General features: G+C 40.6%; 1 protein-coding gene across 1 annotated transcript; it reads left to right on the top strand.

The window, feature by feature from the left end:
• Positions 1–1,718: 1,718 nt before the first annotated feature.
• LOC110203586 (uncharacterized) lies at positions 1,719–18,205 on the top strand. Its single transcript, XM_020980092.2, is given in 7 exon segments — positions 1,719–1,871; positions 4,391–4,468; positions 8,692–8,818; positions 10,246–10,344; positions 13,647–14,378; positions 14,381–14,643; positions 14,645–18,205. Coding segments are annotated over 6 exon segments (2,058 nt in total). The 5' UTR covers positions 1,719–1,871; positions 4,391–4,435; the 3' UTR covers positions 15,449–18,205.
• Positions 18,206–22,310: the final 4,105 nt, after the last annotated feature.

Raw genomic sequence — 22,310 nt, 5'->3', positions numbered from 1 at the left:
GGTGGCCAAGTGCCACCAGCCAGTGGGATGTATGACAGAGCAGTGGAAGAAAAAGGGGAAGGGGAACTGGAGAAAGAAAAGTTGGGCTAGGCAAGGCTGAGACTGATGCTCATAAGACTAGTTTATTTTCAGGGGTTACTAGATTATATAGAAAACAGCTTTGTACCATGAGAAATGATCTACAAGCACTAATTAATAACATAAACAATCTAAGCAGCTAAAGATCCACATTGAGAAAATAATTTTAATGCCAAATTTCCTATCTATTGTTTTCCCTGCCCAATTCTTAGTATTGTCTGCCTGAATCAGCCATCTAGCCTCAAGGCTAGGCATGAGCAAGAACTTAGAATCAACAAACCTTAACAAACAGAGCTAGGGCAAGAGTCATGGGAGCATTTATCCTGAAGCAAGCCTCTAAAGCACTGACCCCTAAAGTCTATAAGGACCTAGAGATTTTCCATAAGAACTTGGACTCCCACACCCATTAATTGGGAAATGGCTGAAAAAATTATGGTATATAAATATAAAATAATTTAAGAAAAAAAGGAGTGAGTTTCTGTATCTCAGTCTGGCTGGAAGTATAGGGACCAGAGAAGCTTTTATGTACTCTGTTTTCTGACCTGACCAGGTTCAGCCTTCCTTAGGCAACTTGGTGGCTTCCTGTGGGGATAGGGTGGGGTTCACCATATTGATAACAGACTTTGTGTTTAGCTTACTGTGGTTCAGAATTCCATTATAGCTGTGCATCAATAAAATATTCTTTTTGTTTTATTTTTTTCATCAATAAAATATTAATGTTACACAAAAAATCAGGAAATGGATGGATTCAGAGAAACCTGGGTAAGCCCTTAATGCAGAGGGAAGTGACCAAAACCAGAACAAATTTATACAATGGCATAAACATGATAGAGAAAAACAGCTTTGAAAGACTGAAGCACTGATCTGGGAGTGTGCTGATCAAGGCCAACTCCAGAAGACTCATGACGAACTTTGCATTTTCAGACATGGTCTATATATGAATTTGTTTTGCGTGACTATGTCTACTTCTTCAAGGAGAATTTTTTTTAAATACTGGTGAAAATTGGAGAGGAGAATTATGGAAGGAAAGAAGAGCTAGTAGAAATACAGAAAAAAAAAGTGTGAAGTATGTTTAAATGTGAAGAAAGAGTACAGAGCCTCAAAGAGATACAGAGAAGAGAGACAGCTTTTGGAGCTAAGGTGCTGACAGTATCCATATATATATGTTATACGTGATATATTGAGATATAGATATATATATATGCACACACACACATTGTAAATATACACATGTTCTTTAGTGTGTGTGTATCTATCTTGTAATGGCATATTCCTACACAAAGAGCATCAGGATTCCTCGAGGTTTTGTCTGCCCTGCTTCTCTTCTCTCTCACTCTTTTTACTCTCTCACTCTCCTTTTCTCCTGTATGTCATCTCTTTCCTCTCCTCTCCTTCTTACCCCCTCCCCCTTTGCCTCTGTCTCTCCCCCTTCTCCTTTGTCTTTGTCTCTCCGCAGTCTCTTAAGCGCTGCCCTCTCCCAAAGTCCCCTATGCCCTCCAAGGCCACCACCACCATCCTGCAGCACTTTCTCAGATTTCTGAGTCTGTTTTCACTCCATCGCCTTCCTCCCCCTCATCCCAGCATCTCTGGCATCCAGCGGGACGCCATTTCCCAGAATCCTTCTCGAGACCGGCCCTGGATCTCCCCGGTCTCGGCCTTACCCGGCCTGGGTCGCGAGGCATGCTGAGAATTGTAGTTCCCGTCTGAATCCGCGCAGACGCAGCTCGGGTTCGGAAGCGGCCGGGTTTGGAGCCTTGAGCACTTATTTGGGGGGGGGCCTTCGCTGCTGGCTGGTGAGTGGGAGCGAGGTGGTAGGGGTGGTTAGTGTTGGCACGCACGCGCGTGCCGAAGTATTTGAGTGTGTGTTAGCGCGCGTGCGAAAGTGCAAGTATCTGCACCCAGGTATGAAACTGAGTTTTTGTAGGCGCTAGTGTGAAAGTGGGTATCAGTGGGTGAAACGGAGTTTGTGTGCGCGTGTGTTTGTGTGTGTGAGTATAAAAGTGAGTGTGTGCAGGAAAAGAACGGGCAGGGGCGGGAGTGGAGAAGGGGCAGAGGGGGTCAGAATTCGAACCCAAGGGCGAGCACCAGAAAGGATGGGGGGCTGGCCCTGGAGAGGAGCTGAGGGTCCTCTTGCAGAGGTGACAGGGGAGCCCCTAACTGGGAGGAGAAGGGGATCCGCCCAGGACCGAGCCCTAGGGGCAGGCTGGGATCTATCAGTCAGCCAGCATTGATTAGGCGCCTCCTGTGTGCCGGCTCAGGGTCGAGTCGGAGGTGCCAGGAAAGGCAGGAGCACCTCTGCCGGGGGCGGGGCGGCAGCGTGTAATGTCAGGTGGCTGAGCAGAGCAGGGGTGCGGGGGCCGCTGGAACGGGCCGATTGTGACATTTTCCTTGTGTGTTTCATTCATCCATTTCATTTGGGCAGAGCCGGGTCCTCGTGTGGCTTTGCTGGTTGTCTATGCTTATAAAGTGGTGGGGGGAGGCTAGTAAGGAGGCCGAGTAAAGGTATTGAACCCTCCGCAGCAGGTGCCTGTGGTGCCAGAGGGTCCAGTGCTGGGAGGGGAGCAGCAGTAAAGGGGAAGGAACCCTGGGAAGGTCTGCAGGGGCCAGGTGTAAATACCAGAGGGCTTTGTCTTGGGTCCTGGAGGCAGTAGGGAGCCATTGTTGCTTATGGAGTAGGGGAGGGACAAGGTCAGAGCAGGCTTGAGGAAAATCCCTCTGGAGGCTGAGTGGAAGGTGGATTGGAGTGAAGAGAGGCTGGAGGCATGGAGACCAGAGTCCAGGCAGGAGCCTGTACTGGGACAGTGGCTGTGTGGATGGAGAAGGCTGTGTGGATGAGATGGGAAGAGAAATGATGAGATTTCACAACAGATGAGAGCTGGGGGAGAGGGATAAGAGAGAGAGGAGCCATGAATGATCTCAGAGACTGAGCCTGAGTGACAGGGAGGATGGGGATGCCTAGGACAGGAAGGGGAAAGCTAGGGATTAGAAAGGGTGTCAGGGGAGAGACTAAGTCCTGACTTGGACAGGTTGATTTGAATGTGCTTGTGGGACAGCTGGTGCATTTGAGATATTCGAAAGGCAGGGGACTATATGGGTCTGCAGTTCAGGAGAGAGACTAGATCTGTTGACCCAGGAAGCATCTGCTTAAGTTGATTGTGGCCCCCCTGGGAGTTAATGAGGTCAGCAAGCCAGATCACGTGGAGGGAGATGAGCCAAGGGCACAGGACAGAGCTTTGGGGTCAGCCATGGTCAGTTGGCTTTCTATGGGTGTCTCCGCAGTGCTTAGCACATTGCCTGGCATGTGGTAGACTCTTAATAAATATTGATTTGCTGTTGATACATGCTACGTCAGTAGTCATCTGAGTGTTAGAAGTAAGGGTGGGTCACACAATATAAATTTGTAGCAATGCTGTCCAGTGGTCATCAGTTTCCAGGTGGAAGGGACATTCCATGTCATCTCTCTACTCCAAGTGCCTCATTTTATAGATGAGGAATCCTAGGTGAAGACTTAGGAGAGGTCAGACAGGCAGGGGGAGAACCAGGACAGGAGAGGGTCATGAAAACCTAGAGAGGAGAGTATCCAGGAGGAGACAGGTGCCAACATGGACAGAGGCTCCCAGATAATGATATGGAGGTGAGGGGGTGTGCTATGCCTGTAGCCAGATCTCCCAGTGTGGTCATCCTCATTCTACCCAAAAACAATGAGATTACTCTAAGATAACCTGTTCTAGATGAAGATCCTTCCCACTTCTAGATGTCTCCTAGTAGTTTTTAATAGTCATTGAATTAATGGTTTTAAAATAATTAGTAGAATGATAATGAGTAATTAATTGTTAATAGTAATTAAATCAATAGTTTTAATAATTAGTGTAATGAGAGTCATTTTGAGTAGTCAATTAAAGTTAGACCCTTTAATAACAGGGTCTAGAAATTTGCCACAAATCAAAGTCAAGCTCACTGGCCTGTAGTTTAGGCTCCTTTTTCTTTCCTTTTTTGAAGGCTGGGATAGCCTTTGCCCTTTCCCAGTTCGTTGGCACCTCTCATGTTGTTTACCGTCTTTTTGAGTTCCCTGAGAATGACTCCAAGAAATCATCTCTGCCATGACTTTCAGTAGCCTGGTGAATGAGAGTCACTCAGTGCAGTGGTCTGGAGGCAGGGCATTTGGGTGAGTTTTCATTTTCCACAGAGGCTTGATCAGCTTGTTCTGCTCATTTTATTTGCTACTTTTGGCAGCACCCTGGTGTTTGGGAATGACAGACAGGATTGATCTCCCTCCTGACTTCTTTCTCCTCCTCCTGTTCTGACTCCTCAGTGCTCTGCTCTTCTGCAAGAAAGAAAAATTAAGGAGGAGAAGGGAATGACTTCTGTGCTCCTAACAGCCAGATCCCAGGTGAGTTGGGATATCCCCCCCTCCCCAAAATGCCATCATTTTTCTCAAAGTATATTTAGAACCTTTTCTTTCCCTCATTTTCTGCTGTCTTCAGTGAAGTTGCTTCTAGGGGCCTGAACCTCAGCTTTTGTAGATAGTATCAATTTTGACTGATAATACAGGCTAAGAGGAAAGGGCACCGTGCTAATAGCTGATGTCTCCTTTGAATATTTATTCATTTGTTCAGCCTGTTATGGAGCCAATACTGACCTAAGCTCTTTGAGGTGAAGAAGCCTAATGCCTGGTTCAGGTCCTCAAACAGTGTCACTGAGGCAGTAAGTCATACTCACCAGAAGCAATTTTTTTAAATGGTTGCATTGATGAATCTTGTCTTCATACAAAGCTCCGTATTACTCTTATTTTGATTCTCCCATAATGTATAATACCAGAAAACATGTAAGTGAAACAAGATAAGTGAATGATTATAACTGCAACCGCCCTGTTCATTACCGTATTACATCTGAACTACTGAAACAGTTCAATGATTCAAGTACCTGCTACAAAATCATCCTCCACTCATCTAAATGATCTTCATAAAGCCCAGGTCTGACCACATCACCCCTCTACTTAGGAAACTCCGGTGATTCCCTATCACCTCCAGGATCAGCTATAAAATCTTGTTCAGCATTTGGAGCCCTTTATATCCTAGCCTTCCCCTACCTTCCCAGGCTTTTTACCCCTAATGCTCTCAACCTGTATTTTATGATCCAGGGAGTCAGGCTTCCTTGCTGTTTCTTGAGCAAGATGCTCCATCCATGCTTGAAATGCCCTCCCTTCTCATCTCCACCTCCTAGATTCTCCAGGTTCCTTCAAGTCCCAGCTAAAATGTCAGCATCTACAGGAAGCCTTTCCTAATCCCCCTTCATTCTAGTGCCTTCTGTCCTTTGGATCTCTCCCATTTGTGCTGTATATAGCTTGTTCGTACATAGTTCTTTGCAGGTTGTCTCTTCCACTAGACTGTGAACTCTGTGAGAGCAGGGAGTCTGCCTTTTGGCTCTCTATGCGTGTCTCCCCAGTGCTTAGCACAGTGCCTGGCACGTAGTAGACTCTTAATAAATATTGATTTAGTGTTAATACATGCTACATCAGTAGTCACCTGAGTGTTAGAAGTTAGGGTGGGTCACAATATAAATTTGTAGCAATGCTGTCCAGTGGTCATCAGTTTCCAGGTGGAAGGGACATTCCATGTGATCTCTCTACTCCAAGTGCCTCATTGTATAGATGAGGAAGCATGTCCAGAGAGGTTGTGATTTGGCAAAGGTCACACAGCTAGCAATTGGTAGAGCTCACATTTGAACCGAGGCTCTCCTGCTGCACATCCATCACTTTCTAGTAGCCATGCTGTGATTGATCCGATATCTGTTACCATTTAAAGTTGTTTTCATTCACTTAGCTGTTGTAGTTGTGTATATCATTCTTTGATTATGCCCTAATGAGTCTATATCATTTTTTACAGATCTTCCCTCTGTTTGTTTGAAATCTTTCTATTTGTCATTCCTTATAACACATTCCTGTGTCTTTTGGGACAGAGTTTCAGGGTGGGGTAGAGTTGGAGTTTTTTTAAACTAAAAAAAAATTTATATATATGTATATACACACACACATACATATATTACATGTATGTATATATGATACATAATTATATATATAATATGTATGTATATACATGTGGTTTTTTTTGCACGTGTGTTTTTTCCTGTTGTTAATAAATAGCTTAAGATATAAAACCTTATTAATTGTGGGAACAGGTAGCTTGGGCAGAGAGTATAAATAGCTTTGTAACTTTTCTTGTGGAATTCCAAAGGATTTTCTAACATAGCTGGACCACCTTGCATCTCCAGGACCAGGGAATGTTTGCCTCTGTTTTCACATCTCCAGATACATTGAATCTTTCTGGCTTTGGCAATTTGGTGTCAACTAAAATGGCAGAGTTTGCATTTGTCTGGTCATTAATCATGTTGAGGTTCTTGAACGTTTGCATTATATCTTTTGGGAATTTTTCACTAATATCTTTTCCCATTTATGTACTAGGGGTAGGGGTTTGGTATAAATTCTTTGTGGATTTTGGATGTCACATGTTTATCAGTTGCAGTGTCCTCAGAGATTAGCACAAGCGCATCTTCTCTTGGGGTCACAGATCTTAAGGTGGAAGGGACTTCTGAGGCCTTGAATTCCAAGCCTCTCACTTTACACTTGAGGAAACTGAGGTTTAGGGAGCACAAGAGACTTGTCCAAGACCACACAGGTGTCATAAGTTTCAGAGGTGACATTTGAACTCATGTCCTCTGATTTCAGAGCAAGTGCTCTTTCTACTGTACTTCTCTCTCTCTGTTTTTTTTTTTTATTCTACACATGTATATTTTGTATCAGCAAAAGCTTTTTATTCTCATGGAATTGAAGTAATCTATTTTCCCTTTTGAGCCCATCCACTAAAATACCGTCCTATCCCAAAACAACTATATTACTATTCTTTCTGTGTCCTATAGTTGTACAGTTCACTTTTTTCTACCAAAGTATGAGCTTCATAGACTTGAAGACTATATGTCATATACGTTATAGTGAGAATTCTTTTGGTTTATGGTTTCAGCCTTCCTGTGAGGTCATTTCCAAGTCACAGATTCTGTGGTTCTGTGACTACATTTATCCCTGTTGAATTTCCCTTTATTACTGTTGGTTCAATTCTCTAGACGATGAGAAACTCAAGCTCCAACTTTTTGAGTCCAATATGATGAGCATGCGATATGCCATCTCTGCTTCTATCCAAATCATAGACAAAAATGTTAAGATGTCACCGGGTCAAACACTGCCCTCTTGGGCACTGCACTGGACACGTCCTGGGAACTTGTTGTTGAATCAGCAACGACCACTCTGCATTTTGCCATCCGACAATCTTGAATCTATTCAGTTGTGTTGTTGAGTAGTTCATAATTCTCAATCTCCTTTAAATCTGTATTGAGATATTTTATCAAAAGCCTCGTTGAAACCCCCCTTTCATGCAGAAGTGATCCCATTCCTTCCTGTCTTCTTTAGCAGACTGTCTGTCCCCCAATCACCCTTCCTCTCTTACTGGTGTTCAGTCATTCCTTCCCTGCCTACTGGTTGTTTTCCTGCTGCCTACAAGCAAGCCCATGTCTACTCCATCCTCAGAAAACACACACCCTACTTGATACGTCTTTCCCTGCCAGCTGTGGTCCGATATTTTTGTTCCCTTTTGTGGCTTAATTCCTTAAGAAGGCTATCTACAGCTGTTGCCCTCAGTTTCTTTCCTCTCACTCTTTTCTTAACTCTCTTCATTCTGGCTGCCAGGGAGAGCCATAGAGGAGTAGAAATCAGGGCTGCAGCATCTAGTCCCATCCCCTGTTATTGCTACCCAGTGGACTGTTATTTTTATCCCCATTTTACAGATGAGAAAGAGGTTGTAAATCTGTTAATAAGAAAGTATCATTCTGGAGCTTGGCATTAGATGAAATATGGGCACAAGTCAAGTAGCCAGCTGATGGGTGAATGAAAAGAGACACTGATCTACCAAGATATGATGGCAGCTGGTACATTTGTAAACCTTGAAGCCCATTGTGAGTATGTGATTGGTAGTTTTTCCAGTTACCATCGCTGGGCTCTCAGTTTTACCCTGATGTGGTTTTGGGGTGTTGTGTGCTGGGCCAGCCTTAGACCAGTGCCCTGGTAGTTTATTCAGAAAGGATGGAAATCCAGGATTCAGCTGAATGACATGCCCTTAAGTTCCACCAGCCAAGCATCAGAGAGGATGCCTGAACTTTCCCAAGGCAGTTTTGTGCTCAGATGACCAGCAGGTGATGTCAATAGCCTGAGCCTTTCATTCCCTGGGCCAACCAATTCCCTAGATTGGTCTCAATACCTTTTAAGGAAAAACTAGCCTGACTTGGATGGGGGCAGGGGTTAGGAAATTGCTCCTATGGCAGGGGGGTTTCCAAGTATGACTTACTGTGGGAGTTCATTTGTAAGACTGACTTTGAATAGGAAACTTTTCTGCAATATTAAGTCCAGTATAAAATGGTGTATCCAATAAGTAATTTCTCCAGAAATACTAAAATTCTGCTTAATGCTTTGAGAAACAGTGCCTTTCCATTCTGCCAAGTTCATGTCTTTCTCATATGCCCCATGAGGGCTGGTCCCCAAGTGAGCATGTGTCTTGTTTGCTATTTCAGATACCACTGACATTCCAAGATGTGGCTGTGGACTTCACCTGGGAGGAATGGGGGCTCTTGGAACCTTCTCAGAAGGACATGTATTGGGATGTGATGCTGGAGAACTATGAGAATTTTGTCTCCCTTGGTAAGGTCAGCTCTCCCCCAGCCAGATAATCAGCTTCCCTTGGGTTGTCTTTGCATTTCCTCTTGCTGACCGATGCCTGAAGTACTTCCCTTCTCCTGGAGGGATAATGTCCTGAATGCACCTGATAGGGAGTGATTTCACATTTGTTTGGTACCCAGGGTCACTGGTGTTTGTGCTCTCTCTGCTTAAGTGAAAGGTGTTTGTGTACAATGGGAAATCAGTAGTTTCATTGTGCTGCCCTAAGACTGTATACCTCTGATACTGGCTGTTCATTCAATTCAGTCAGTTGCCTCAAAGAGCCAATGTTGTACTGTAACAAATGGGAGACAGAGACCCAATCTGAAATTTAATGTGGAGGTTGATTGAAGCTCAGCTGCAAGGGGTACGCACACCCAAATCAAGCAGCAGCGATCAGGGGCCGAGCTAGGGTTTATATGGAAAAGAGCATGGGAAAGAAATGCCAGGAACACTGATGAGGTAATCCAAAGGTGCAGGTGTGTTTGGGGGCTATGGATGGGAAAGTACAGGGAGTATACCGGACAGGGAGGGGCATGGATCTTTGGAGTCTGGCAGGAGGAAGAGTCCTTGGGCTGGCCAAGGACACCCCTCTCCCTCTGTCTTGATGAGAGAATGCTCTGCAACAAGGGAAAGCTTTCTTACAAGACAGGAACTTACTAAGGAATTGGGAGGCTTCCAGAGACATGATCTGAGGGCTGGGGCCTGAGCAGCCCAGCTCAGTGTAGCTGTACCAGGGAGAGAGATAAGGGTCGTGCTGAGGCCCATGCCTGAATAACTGCTAGGCACAGTGTCCTTGGGCTGGGGAGAAACTGTCAGGGATAGTGTTTCTGAGGCCAGGGAGAAATTGGGGTACAAGTACAAGCACAAGCACCCGAGCACCCCATCATTACAGATCAGAGATCACACAAACCAGACCAGGTGTCCTGGTCTCTGGTATAAACATAATTATCTAAAGCAGTGAATGTTGCAAGCTTTCTTATCCATTTGCGTTGGAGGTACGGGCTATGCTGAGCTAGGCAAGAGTGCATTTCACTATTGTTTAGATTTAGGAGGAAAGAGGTCTGGGGCAAGATTAAGCAGTAATTCCTGTTTTTTCATGGCTTAAAGGGGCCTACTACCTAAAATGGTAAAATAATGTTCTGCATTACACCAGTGTAGATACTTGGAAGACTTGAACAGTTTGCATTTTCCTAGCAGAGGATGTGTTAGGATAAAGTCATTTCCTTTGAGCTGGTGACCCATCCCCCATGCTTCCTGGGAATACCATATGGAGAACACTTCAGGAATCCTTTGTCCTTCCATCTGGGTCTGGCCTGACATTCCCTTTGTTCTGTAATGAGAGACAGGGCAAGACTGAATCCTGGGTTCTATCTCTGACCTCAGCACTCTCCCATTTATTTCCACACAAGGAGGCATTCCTGTTTCCTTCCCAGATGTGATTTCTCAGATGGAAAGAATAGAAGCCCCATGGATGACAGAGAGAGGAGTCCTGGTTAGCGCTTTTCTAGGTGAGTGAGCAAATGAGTAAGTGAAGAATTAATGGATGGAAATCTTGGTGAGCGCAGTCACAAATGGTCACTGTAGGTGTTGGACTGGGAGCAGAAGCGCTATTTCTGTTTCACTTGAGTTCTCTCCTATGAACTCCTCTTTCACTTAAAACATCACTTTGCTGACCTCCCTACACTCATTCCTAGTCTCTTTGAGAAAGGGTTTTCTTTTTTCTAATGCCAGCCCCTCAACTTGGACTCTGGTTCCCACAATTTCCTGTCTCCTTCTGTTTAATTTTTCTTGCAGCTGTAATACCTCTTTTCAGATCTTTCTGCTTTCAAGCTATGTCTAACTGTACATATGCATGCATGTATGTATATACATATATGCACATATATATACACACAAGTATAAATCCAATTTTAATTTAAAACAAAATTCTTTCATTGATCTTGTTGCTTGTTTTATATTCTTTGCATTTTTTATCTTTCCTTTCTGTGTGAGACCCCATCACCACCGCCCAAAATATCATCTACAAGCTTTTTTCTCCCAGTCTTCCTCTCTACCTCCTATCTTCCTTCTTCCTGTCTCTCTTTTTCTCTCTTCTCTTCCTTCTCCAATACCTCCCTGTCTTCCTCTGTCTCATCTTCTCTCCCTCTGCTTGGAGCTGGCCAAACCATAGCATTATGACTACCTGATTATATAATTTCACCTTTTTAAATATACTTTATATTTATATTTTATACTTATATACTTATACATATATCATATATATAAAATATGCTTATCCTGTACTTATATTTTAATATACTTTCAACCCCTCCTCCTATTCCCCACCTCTACTCCCATCTCTTTCCCTTGAAATACTGCAATCTGGCTTCTGTCTCACTGCTTTATGGAAAATGATCTTCTAAGTTCCCCCTTTGATTTTGTGATAGTATCAATAGTTTATACATAAAGATAATTTTCTTTCTCACCTATGTACTTCTCTAACCTGTGAGCCATGTATGTATTACTGTCTGCATTTTATAGTTGCAGCTGCTGAAACTCAGGGAAGTTTTTTACTGTCCATGATTGTTTGCCTAGTAGCTGTAGTAACTAGGACTCCAATAGAGGCTTGCTCTATTCCTCTTTCTACACCCAGTGTTTTTCCTGTGCTTCTCTTCTATTTTCCAAGGATATTTTCTCAAATTTTAATCTTGTCCCACTCTACCACATTTCAACTATAACCAGCCCTTAATGGTACTTCTTGGGGATGATGCCTGTGGGACCCTCAATCTTGTATAGGTTTTACTAGATGGCTGCTGGGGTGTTTTCCACCTCAAAGGTTCTGTGGGAATCCCATCATGCTTTGCCTTGCCTGTTGTGGTATGCCACTATTTAGGAAGTGTGTTGGCATAGGGGAGAAGATGGATGTAGCCAAAGATGGGTCAAAGAGGAAGATTTAGGCAGGGACTGGAGTCTGATAAAAGTTGGAAAGATGGCCTGGGAGTCAGTAGATAATAGCTACAAGAATGAGAGACAATGGTGCAACTTGAGTGAATGGACTACCAAAGAGGTGAAGCTCTGGTGTGATGATGGTGGAGCAGTGATCTGAACTGGATAACAGATTGAGAAATGGCCAGAATTCTAGAAGCAGTCAGTGGGTGATGTGATTCCTGCACAAAACTCAGAATTGTTGTGGATATGATTGTGATGGTTTCCAATTGCCGAATGCTGAATTCAAAGCTAGGGATAGATCCCTCAGGCACTCCTTTCAGAACTCTTAACAAGTTAACATCTAGATATTAATGAATCTTTATTGGGCCAATCATGCTACCTTCCTTTTCTACTGTCTAGCTCATCCCTCTTCTTGTCTATAAGAATAGCTTGAGGATAACCAGAGTCAGTGCTTACTGTCGGTCTATGTTCAGCTTAGGGTCAACTAAAATTTTCAGGCCTTTTGAACATGATCTGCTGCTCAACTATGTCTCTGCAATCCTGTATTTCTACAGTTGATATCCTGAGTGTAGGAATTCACGTTTATCCTTATTAAATTACGCGTTGTTTATGCTATCCCATTTTTCTATCCTTTTGAGTTTTTTTTATCTTGGTTTATTTATCTAATACATTTGGTATGTCACATACACTTGTGTCATCAACAGTATCGGTAAGAGTGCTCTCAATGATTTCATTAAATTTTTGGATAAAAATATTGAAGAAGCTGCCTTTACCAGTGCATGTTGACCCCTTCTCTGCTGCTTGTAGGCTTAAAGAGTTTCCTGGAAACTTGAGAGGTTAAATAACTTGCCCAGACAGTGTGTGTCAAGAGGAGGGACTCCCAATCTGGCTCTCCAGTGATCAAGTCAGGCTTTTTCTTGTGTGTCAATAGCAGTTTTGGTAAGAGTGCTATGTAGGGTTCATCAAAAATGGCAAGTTTAGGGCAGCTAGGTGGTACATTGGATAGAGCACAGGCTCTGCAGTCAGGTGGACCTGAATTCAAATCTGGCCTCAGACGCTTGACACTTCCTAGTTATGTGACCATGGGCAAGTCACTTAACCCCATTGCCTAACAAAAAAAGAAACAACAACAACTAAAAATGGCAACTTTGTCAGGGCCACATCCACAATTCTAAGGCATAAAACCAGAGAATGTACTATAGGTTCACAAGAGCTCCATATTCTAGACTTTTGGAGTAAAGTTATTTGAGCAGCTAAAAGGTCACTGAGTTGTTCTCTCATCTAACCCACATTTGTTTTTGTTTTATTATCAAACATGTCTTAAGAGTCTTTTCTAAATGGGTAGTTGAAATCTAGGTGCCTTGATGCCTATGGCAACACCACATGTACCAGCCCATTCATCTTGTAAATAAAGGAAGTGTGGTTGGTTTGCATAATCTCTTCTTATTGAATTTATGCTGTGATTTAGGAATCAACATTTTTCCCCCTAAGTGATTACAAATCATTGATTTGGTAGGTTTTCCTTTATATTTTCCTGGAAATTATTTTCTTTTTAGTCACAAGTTTCTAAAATTAAACTCTTTTTTCTTTCTAAACAGGTAGACATTTCCCTAAGTAAAACCAATATTGAAATTCTGATGCTATCTACAAATTCTTTCACTATTTTGTAATTAATTCAATTAACTCCTGAGGACAGATCAGTTACTAATTCCTCACCTGTTTTGGGTTTAAATTTCCTGGTAACAAATGATCGTTCTATTTTTTCCATATTGAAGGAAAAGATGTAGTCTAGAACATAGCACAAATACCTTTACTTTGATCAGAGTTCTAAAGTTCCTGGTTTGGAGGAAAATGTATATTGACATGTTTTTGTTATTTTCAGATTCTCCTAATCAGAAGACAAGATGTGAAACCAAGGAGACAACTGGGAAGCAGGATATTTTTCTGGGACAGTCATTGAAAGAGAGATTCATAAAGGAAGGGCTGTGGCATTCCACATTGGGAGAAACTTGGGATTGTGACATAAGGTTAGAAAGGCAGAAAGAAAACCATGAAACACAGTCTGAGGAGGTAATATTCACTAATGAATCTACTCGTGAATGTAATATATTTGGGAGAAAGCTCAACCTGGGGTCACTTATTTTTCCACAACGGAGAGTTCATATAGGAGAAAATCTTCCTAAGTACAGTACCCTTGGAAAGAGTTTGAAGCAGTTTTTTGACCCACTTAAACCTAAGAAAATCTCCATTGGGAAGAAACTCAAGTATAAGAAATGCAGGAAACCCTTCAGTTACCAGGCAGACCTTATTCTTTACCATAGAACACATCCTCAAGGGAAACCCCATAATTGTAATGAATGTAACAGATCTTTCAGCAAGAAAGGAAGCCTTAATGCACATAAACTGATTCATACTGGAGAGAAACAGTTTGAATGTAGTACCTGTGGGAGAGGCTTCAGATACCATTCATCTCTTAAGCAACATCAGATAATTCATACTGGTGAGAAACCTTATAAATGCAATGAGTGTGGGAAAGGCTTTAACCAGAGGGGAATCCTTAAGACGCATAAATTGATTCATACTAGAGAAAAACACCTGAAATGTAATGTATGTGGAAAGGCTTCAGATATACGTGCCCTTAGAGACATAAGAAAATGCATACTGGAGAGAAACCACATATATGTAATGAATGTGGGAAAGCCTTCATCCTGAAGGGAAACTTTATAAACCACAAGAGATTTCATTCAGGTGAGATGCCTTTTGAATGCAATGAATGTGGGAAAGCCTTTGTCTTGAGAAGAGATCTCAACAAACACAAGACAATTCATACTGGTGAGAAACCCTATATGTGCAATGAATGTGGGAAAGCCTTCAGGTGGAATGGGAAGCCTTAAATCACATAAGAGAATTCATACTGGAGAGAAACCCTATGTATGTAATGAATGTGGGAAAGCATTCACCAATTATCAAAGCCTAACTTATCATCAGATATTTCATCCTGGAGAGAAAATTTTTCAGTGTAATGAATGTGAGAAAGCATTCACACAGAGGGCAAATCTTAATCGACATAAGAGAATTCATACTGGAGAAAAGCCCTATATATGTAATCAATGTGGGAAAGCCTTTATTGTGATGGGAAACCTTAAAAGACATATGAGAATTCATACTGGAGAGAAACCCTATAAATGCAGTGATTGTGGAAAAGCCTTCACCAATCATCAAAGCCTAATTCATCATCAAATAACTCATACTGGAGAGAAAACCTTTCAGTGCAATGAATGTAAGAAAGTCTTTGCCACAAGGGGAAACCTTAACATACATAAGAAAGTTCATACTGGAGAGAAACCCTATGTGTGTAATGAATGTGGGAAAGCATTCAACCTCAAGGGAAATCTGAATATACATAAAAAAATTCATACTGGAGAGAAACCCTTCGAATGTAGTGATTGTGGAAAATCCTTCAGACAGAATGGAAGTCTTAAAAGACATAAAAGAATTCATACTGGAGAGAAACCCTATGAATGTAATGAATGTGGAAAAGCCTTCACCAATCAACAAAGCCTAATTTACCATCAAGTATATCATACTAGAGAGAGACCCTTTCAATGCAATGAATGTGGGAAAACCTTCATCCTTAAAGGAAAACTTAATAGACATTCAAGAACTCATAAGGGAAGCCTTTAACCAGATGGGGAAAATCGACATAAAACAACTCTTATTTGGAAAAACACATTGAGTTTAATGAATGTTGCAAAGCCTTTAGCCAGAAGGGAAAATATAAAATATATTTTAAAATCCATACTAGGGAGAAACCCTATAAATATAGTTATGAAAGTCTAAATTCCCATCACTATTTCATTGCGATAGAACTATCAGTATGAGAAATGACTTATACTAGAGAGAAAATCTTTCATGCAATGAAGGTAAGAAAGTCTTTGCCACAAGGGAAACCTTAATGTGTGTATAAGAAAGTTCATACCGGAGGGAAACCTTATGTATGTAATGAATCTGGGTAAGCCTTCAATTGGAAGGGAAGCCTTAATTCATGTAAGAGAATTCACTCAGTGAGATGATCTTTGAATTTTAGTAATATGGGAAAACTTTCACCAGTAATCAAAGTCTAACCCAACATTAAATATTTTTCATGCTTAAGAGAAATCCTTTCAGTATGAGTGCCAAAAAGCTTTCAAATGGAGTAGAAATCTTAAAGAATATAACAGTTCTTTCTTACTAGTGATAAATTTTTTGATTGTAATGAATGTAGAAGAGTCTGGTCCAAACTTTCTTTTACATAATAAAATTCATAATAGAAGAACTCTTTGAATATAAGCAATACAGGGAGATGTTTAGGTCTAGCACATTGATTAGGGAACATCAGATAATTTGTACTGGAGAAAAACCCATTTACACTTAGGGAAATTGGGAACGCCTTCAGAAAAAGTAGAGTATTATTGCACATCGATGAATTCATGCAGGTCCTTTCAGGGTAACTGATGTAAGGACAGAGTAATGTCAGCATAGGCTAAGGGAGCAGTTACTGTTAGAAGTGAGGGGAGGCAGAATTCGGGGAAGCTAATTGCCTTCTTTGGGAATGATATTCTGAACAGCAAAGGGGAAGCCAGGATGAATTCATATAGAAGATTGAATTATATATTCTACTTTAACCTAGAGAGACAAACAAGAGTAGAAGTTGTAAAGAGGCAGATTCCAGTTCATTATAAAATCTAAGGAGGCCTAGAAAGCTTGAGTCTAACTGAAAAGTAGTAGTTAAAGCATAATAAGGTAGGATTGTGAGACATGTGTGTTTCACTTAGCTCTTGTTCTGGTTCCCGGTTTCAGTTACATGCCACTGGTAGAAGTTCTTATGCAGAACTCCTGTGGGACATTAGGAGTAATTACTTAAGAAATTCTTTGTGAGGACACAGGCTCAACATCTATAACATATTGGGAGTTATGAGGAATGTTCTAACTCAAAGCCAAATAATGACCAGTACCATGAACTTGAAATCAGCATCAGAAAATAGGACTCAAAAGAGAAGACTTGGGGATGTTTTATTGGTGTTTGTTAGTTCCCCAGGTTTATGTAATATGTCATAATTCGAAGATATGCACTAAAAGTATCAGCCTGTCCTTTATAGGGAAAGACATTTTAAATGTTACATTACAGTAGATGGAAACAGAGAACAGTAGATAGGTCTTAATGCCTAAAGCCCAGCACAAGGTGGTAGAGTATAGCTCAGTAACCAGGAGATCATTTTAGAGGCAACATTGGAGAGTTGAAATGAGACATGTGGCAAAGATGATGGATGCATGGTGGAAGGCAGACAGCATCTAGCAGAGAATATGTCATTGACATCACCAGAAGATTTTAGCAGTTCTGCAGTTTGGAGATACGTCACCCCAGTCACATGTGCCATAGCCATATCAGTTCTTGATGTGTTTCCATTCACATGTTTCATTGACAAACAACTATGGGTGCCTCTTCCGTATTTGTTCTCAGGTCATGTATATACTCTCCATACATGTTCTTTCCATCTGCTCTTCTGATAACCTGTGGGGAAATGTACCCTGTGTGTGCATGGGGGTATTTCGTTACTTTATTTGTTACGTTGTTAGATTAAATACCTTTTGTTTTGAGTTATTCTGTCTAATGCCTGTCTGGTAAAAGTAAAAGTACTTTTTGGGACATGCAAGTTATGTTTTTAAGAGGGTACTGATAACCAGGCTGACTCAAACCTGGTGTTGATTTTCTGAGGGCCTACATTGGGAGAGGCAGGTATTGTATTAGGGACAATCATTCTGACTACAGACCTGTCAAAAAAGTGGGTTAGATTGCTTCATGAACTACCACTGGTAGTTTTAAGTGGTAAACATCACTTGCCAGAGATGTTACAGAGGGCATTCCTCTTCAGATTCAAATTGAACCACATAACCTCTGAGGTCCTTCCCAACTCTTAGTTTTCGGTGGTTGGGCTAGAAAAATACTTCAGTAGGAATACCTTAAGAGCACAGACAGTAGATGATAGAAGTAAAATGATATGGGAAGAATCTAGGGATTGGGAAGATGGGTTAAATCCAACAAGATAGATGACTTAACAGGAAAAGTAAGAGGCTGGGTGACTCATTGAGTGACATGTTAATAAGAGATGGCTAATGGCTAGCATGAGTTGGTATTGGAGGTGACTGCCAAAATTTCAAGTAAGAGCTAAAGTAGGGATTCTTTTTGTGTGTATAAGTTAGAGTCAGTACTCACTGAGGTAATTTTCTATTTTAAAATCCTGTTAATCTGGTTCTGGACTTGAAGCCTACACCAGAATGTGTCTTATTCTTCCAGAGACCTAAAGACCCTAGCTTTGACTTGAATTGGCATATGAATATTTGCTATATTAGAAAAAACAGAACAAAACCAAAAACCACACACAATACAAAACCCCCCCAAAACAAGGAACAAAATACCTCCACAAAACCCAAACTTACAGCAACAATGCAAAGTTAATATGGAGAGGTAACAAATCTGGAGAAATGTAATGGTACATATTAGTACCATGCAAGGCCCTGTATTCTGTTAGCAATTGATAAACTAGTTGCTTTTAGAGGACTGTATTTCGTAAGGAGGTTTGTTTGGCTATTTGTTATGAAGCCTTGTGTCAAAACAGTATATTAATACTTTAAAAAATGCCGTGGGTCAAAGACCACAAGATATACTTTCAACTAGAAGAGAACAACAACAATAAGGAATACTAGAAGAGACTTATCCTACATCAAGTAAAAGCGTATGAGACAGTAAGTAGGATTTATCTAAGTTGTGTCTTTATTTTACCTTGTATACAAATCTCTTGATCACAGGATCTTTCTTGGTTATGAATGTGGAATAGACTATTTGTGGAATGTTAAGAGAAAGCTGAAGATATGGAGAGTGGTGCTTTTAAGATGGGATTTGTAGAACACGGTAATGATTGATGTATGTGTAATCATCAGGTCACACTGGGAAGCGAACCATCATAATTATTCTCATTTAGTCAGAGGTCTATGTGAGTATGCCAAGAGAGTTACCTGTCATGGAGTTTTCCAGCAACTCATATCGTTTCCCTTTGCAGAGTCAGGGCCTTTTCAAAATGAGTAGACCAAAATGACAAGCCCTATTGACTTGGCTCACTTGTGAAATTTTTAGCTTGGATTTTGCTGGGAGTACCTTGATGTTGACTTCTTTGCTATGTGATGATCAAAGTTTACTAGTTTACCTCTGGCCTCTACTTTGGTTTTAGGATCTGACAACTGTGATAGTCCCCACTAAACAAATTAGGCTTTGGTCTCCTGAAAGGAAAACCCACTCCCTACTCTCTCTCTTAGCTCTGAGTACTAAGTAAAATCCAAAAGCAGCTCAGATTTATGTTGGTTGACATTTTCATCATGTTAAAAGTTTAGTTACAAAAATGTGCCTTTTGAGCTTCTAGAGTCCTATGGAGGGAGAGAAGATAAAGGAAGAAAAAGATATCATAGTCAATACCTTCAAAAACAAAAACAAAGTGCAATGCCAAGAGTGAAAGACTGGAAGAGTAGTTTTTAAACTAGAAAAGGACAACAACAATCAGGAATATTTAAGGAGACTGTTTAATCTTCATTCCTGCATCAAAGTAATGTACAGTGTGATTAAATTAGTGTGTTTTACCTCAATGATTTGCTTTTTACCCTCTATTTAAAGCACCAGATCACAAAATCTTTGGCATTAATGTGAGAAAAACTGTGCTTGTAGGAAGCTGAGAGAAGAGGGTAATGCATTTTTAAATCCTTTATTTTGTTTTTTTAAATAATAGATTTTTAAATAAATAAATTGAGTACTTCTATATATACAGTAGATCAGAAAAGAGAATTGTATATAGTACTGAAGACTTTCAATTACATGTAACTTGCTTTTCTTTTCTGTGTAATAAATTCCACATGTAACTCAAAGTTCTGTTTCTCTGTAGTTCTCTTCTGGTCTTCCATTCTCTTCTCTTCATTTAAAAAATGCTTTAAGGACTCTCTTCCCACTCCCCCTCCTTTTTTTTGTCTACCCTTTACCTTTTATGTGGAGTCAAAACTGCCACCTTTCCTACACCACCACCCCCATTTCCAGCTTCCACTCCCTTTTGGAAAAGAAAAAAGAAAAACAAAACACTTGGGGCAAATAGGCATAATCAAGCAAAACATATTGTCAAATTGGCTCTTTTTAAAAATCTATGACTCATTTTACATCATGATTCTATTACCTCTCTGTCGGGAGGTGGATAGCATGACTGATGAAGTCATCATCAGTCCTCTGGAATTATGGTTGGTTCTTGCATTGATTGGTGTTCTTAAGTCTTTCAAAAGCATTTTTCTTTATGTTTATTGAATACATGGTTCTTTTTATTTACACTTAGTTCATATACATCATCCCAAGTTTCACTGAAACCATGCCTTTTTTAATTTATTACACCTCGATATAATATTCCATTGCCTTCAAATCCAGCTTAATTTTTAGTTCTTTAATTTCTTCGGAGAATAAACCTAATAATGATATCAAGTCAAATGGCTTGCACAATTAAGTGGCATTTTCCTTTACTGTTGTATTAGCCAATCTGATGGGTATGAGGTGGTGCCTCAGAGTTGTTTTGATTTGCATTTCTGTAATCAGTAGTGATTTAGAGCTTTTTTTCATGTGACTGTAGATAGCTTTGATTTCATTTGAAAACTACCTGTTCATATCCTTTGATCATTTATCAATTGGGGAATGACTTGTATTCTTATAAGTTTGATTCAGTTCTCTATGTATTTAAGAAATGAGGCCTTTATCAGAGACATGAGAGTGGATTTTTAAGAATTTAGAGTGATCTCTTAAGGGTTGACATAACTAACTCCACTTTGTTCTGTATTTGTCATTTTACTATGTGTGGCTTCTGCATAAACTACAAGATCAGCTTACAGTAGCTGTTTTCTTTCAGTGTCTTCTTTCCTTTTCTAATTGCTGCATTGCTATGACTTAATTGTTGTAGAGGATTTTAACAGCCACAGGCATCTGCTCCCCTTCTTTTGTTTTTCAGTGATGTATGGTCCCTTTTGACTTAGTATGAGTAACTGTGCTAATAAGGACACATTCATTCTGTAGCTAGTGATTAACATTTTCTTTAAAAGTATACCTTTTTTTCCTCTTTGTATAACCAGTTAGTAATAAGCAACCATTTTTTTCGTTGTCTCATTTAACATATAAATATTACTAGACGAATTATATAACACGCTTGTCCATCAGCTGCTAGTAGAATGTAGCTTACTGTGAGTGAATAAACTATAGTACATTCTTGTCTTTATATGGTATTTGGTTTATTGGCGGTAACTACTCAGCAGTCTCAAAGAGGACTCATGCAACAGTTTTGGCAACTCAGATGGGATTAACCGTTGTATATGATCTCAGATCCCTAATTCCAAGAATTTTCCAGCATGTACCAAGTGAGCCCACTTGTTTGGATACTTCTAGAGAGGGGGAACTAGGAAGGCTGATAAAGTTGCAGTCCAGTACCTTCGTTCTCTAAATTGAGAGTTCTACAGAAACAGGTTAACATTTTGTATATATTTGTCTTTCTTTTGTACCTCAAAAATGTCTTAGATGTAAACTGTTAAACTGAGGCATACATCAACCAGGCGGCCCCTTTGATAACCTGATGAGCTTGGTGTTATGATGCAGGACTTGAACACAAGGGCTTGGCTGAGGAACCTTATGTTTCAATGGGAGGACTTCCTCTATTTCTGGGTGGAATGCCTGGGATAGGACAAGGATTTTTCTAAACCCTATGCCCCTTCACCTTATTTTTTCACAAAATTGTTGTTTGTCTGATGGGTCTTCTGTCATATTCAGTTACTGTATTGTCCTAGTCACCCTTCCTGTCTAAGTTCCTGATTTTTTTTCTTGTCTGGTCTGGTATTTCTGGTTTGGTCCACTTTGGCCAGGTTTGGTCCTAACTTAAATCTGGAGTAGTCAGTAGGATTCCTGTCACTAATGATATAAAGCTGACATAAGTCTCAATTCTTGTTTTAAGTAGTTGGTCATTATGGGATCCAGCATTTCTGGTCAATCTATTCTAGAACAGAGATGGGTCCATTTTGACTAATTTGAAACAAATTCCAGCAAGTTCTAAGTCCATATTTCTTGAGCTCTGTCAATCTAGATGGCCATCCTAAACCTATGCTACTTAATGACCTTGGCCATTATCTGGTACCTTCAGTCATAAACTTTACAAGTCCCAAAGAGTCAAATAGAGATTCAATTCCCAAAGCAAATAAGTTATTGATTTATTTGGGCTAACCTTGGAGTGCATGAATTTTTCATCAAAGTGCAAAAGAAATTCTTCCTTCTTGGGAAAAGAAAAAAAAACACATGAGACTTCAGCAGAGGATGCATGCTGGTCTTCTTGGCCACCTTCTTTCTTTTTTTTACCTTCTGTCCTACCACCTCCCTCAAATACCCTCTGTTTGGTGACATAGGTACTCCAGTCATAGATTCATTTTGAGACCAATACCATCACTCTTTATG

Source organism: Phascolarctos cinereus, unplaced genomic scaffold, assembly GCF_003287225.1.
Source record: "Phascolarctos cinereus isolate Bilbo 61053 unplaced genomic scaffold, phaCin_HiC Scaffold_2;HRSCAF=192, whole genome shotgun sequence".
Taxonomy (NCBI): domain Eukaryota; kingdom Metazoa; phylum Chordata; class Mammalia; order Diprotodontia; family Phascolarctidae; genus Phascolarctos; species Phascolarctos cinereus.
Note: the sequence above shows the minus strand (reverse complement) of the source record. Positions and strands in the feature narration are given on the sequence as shown.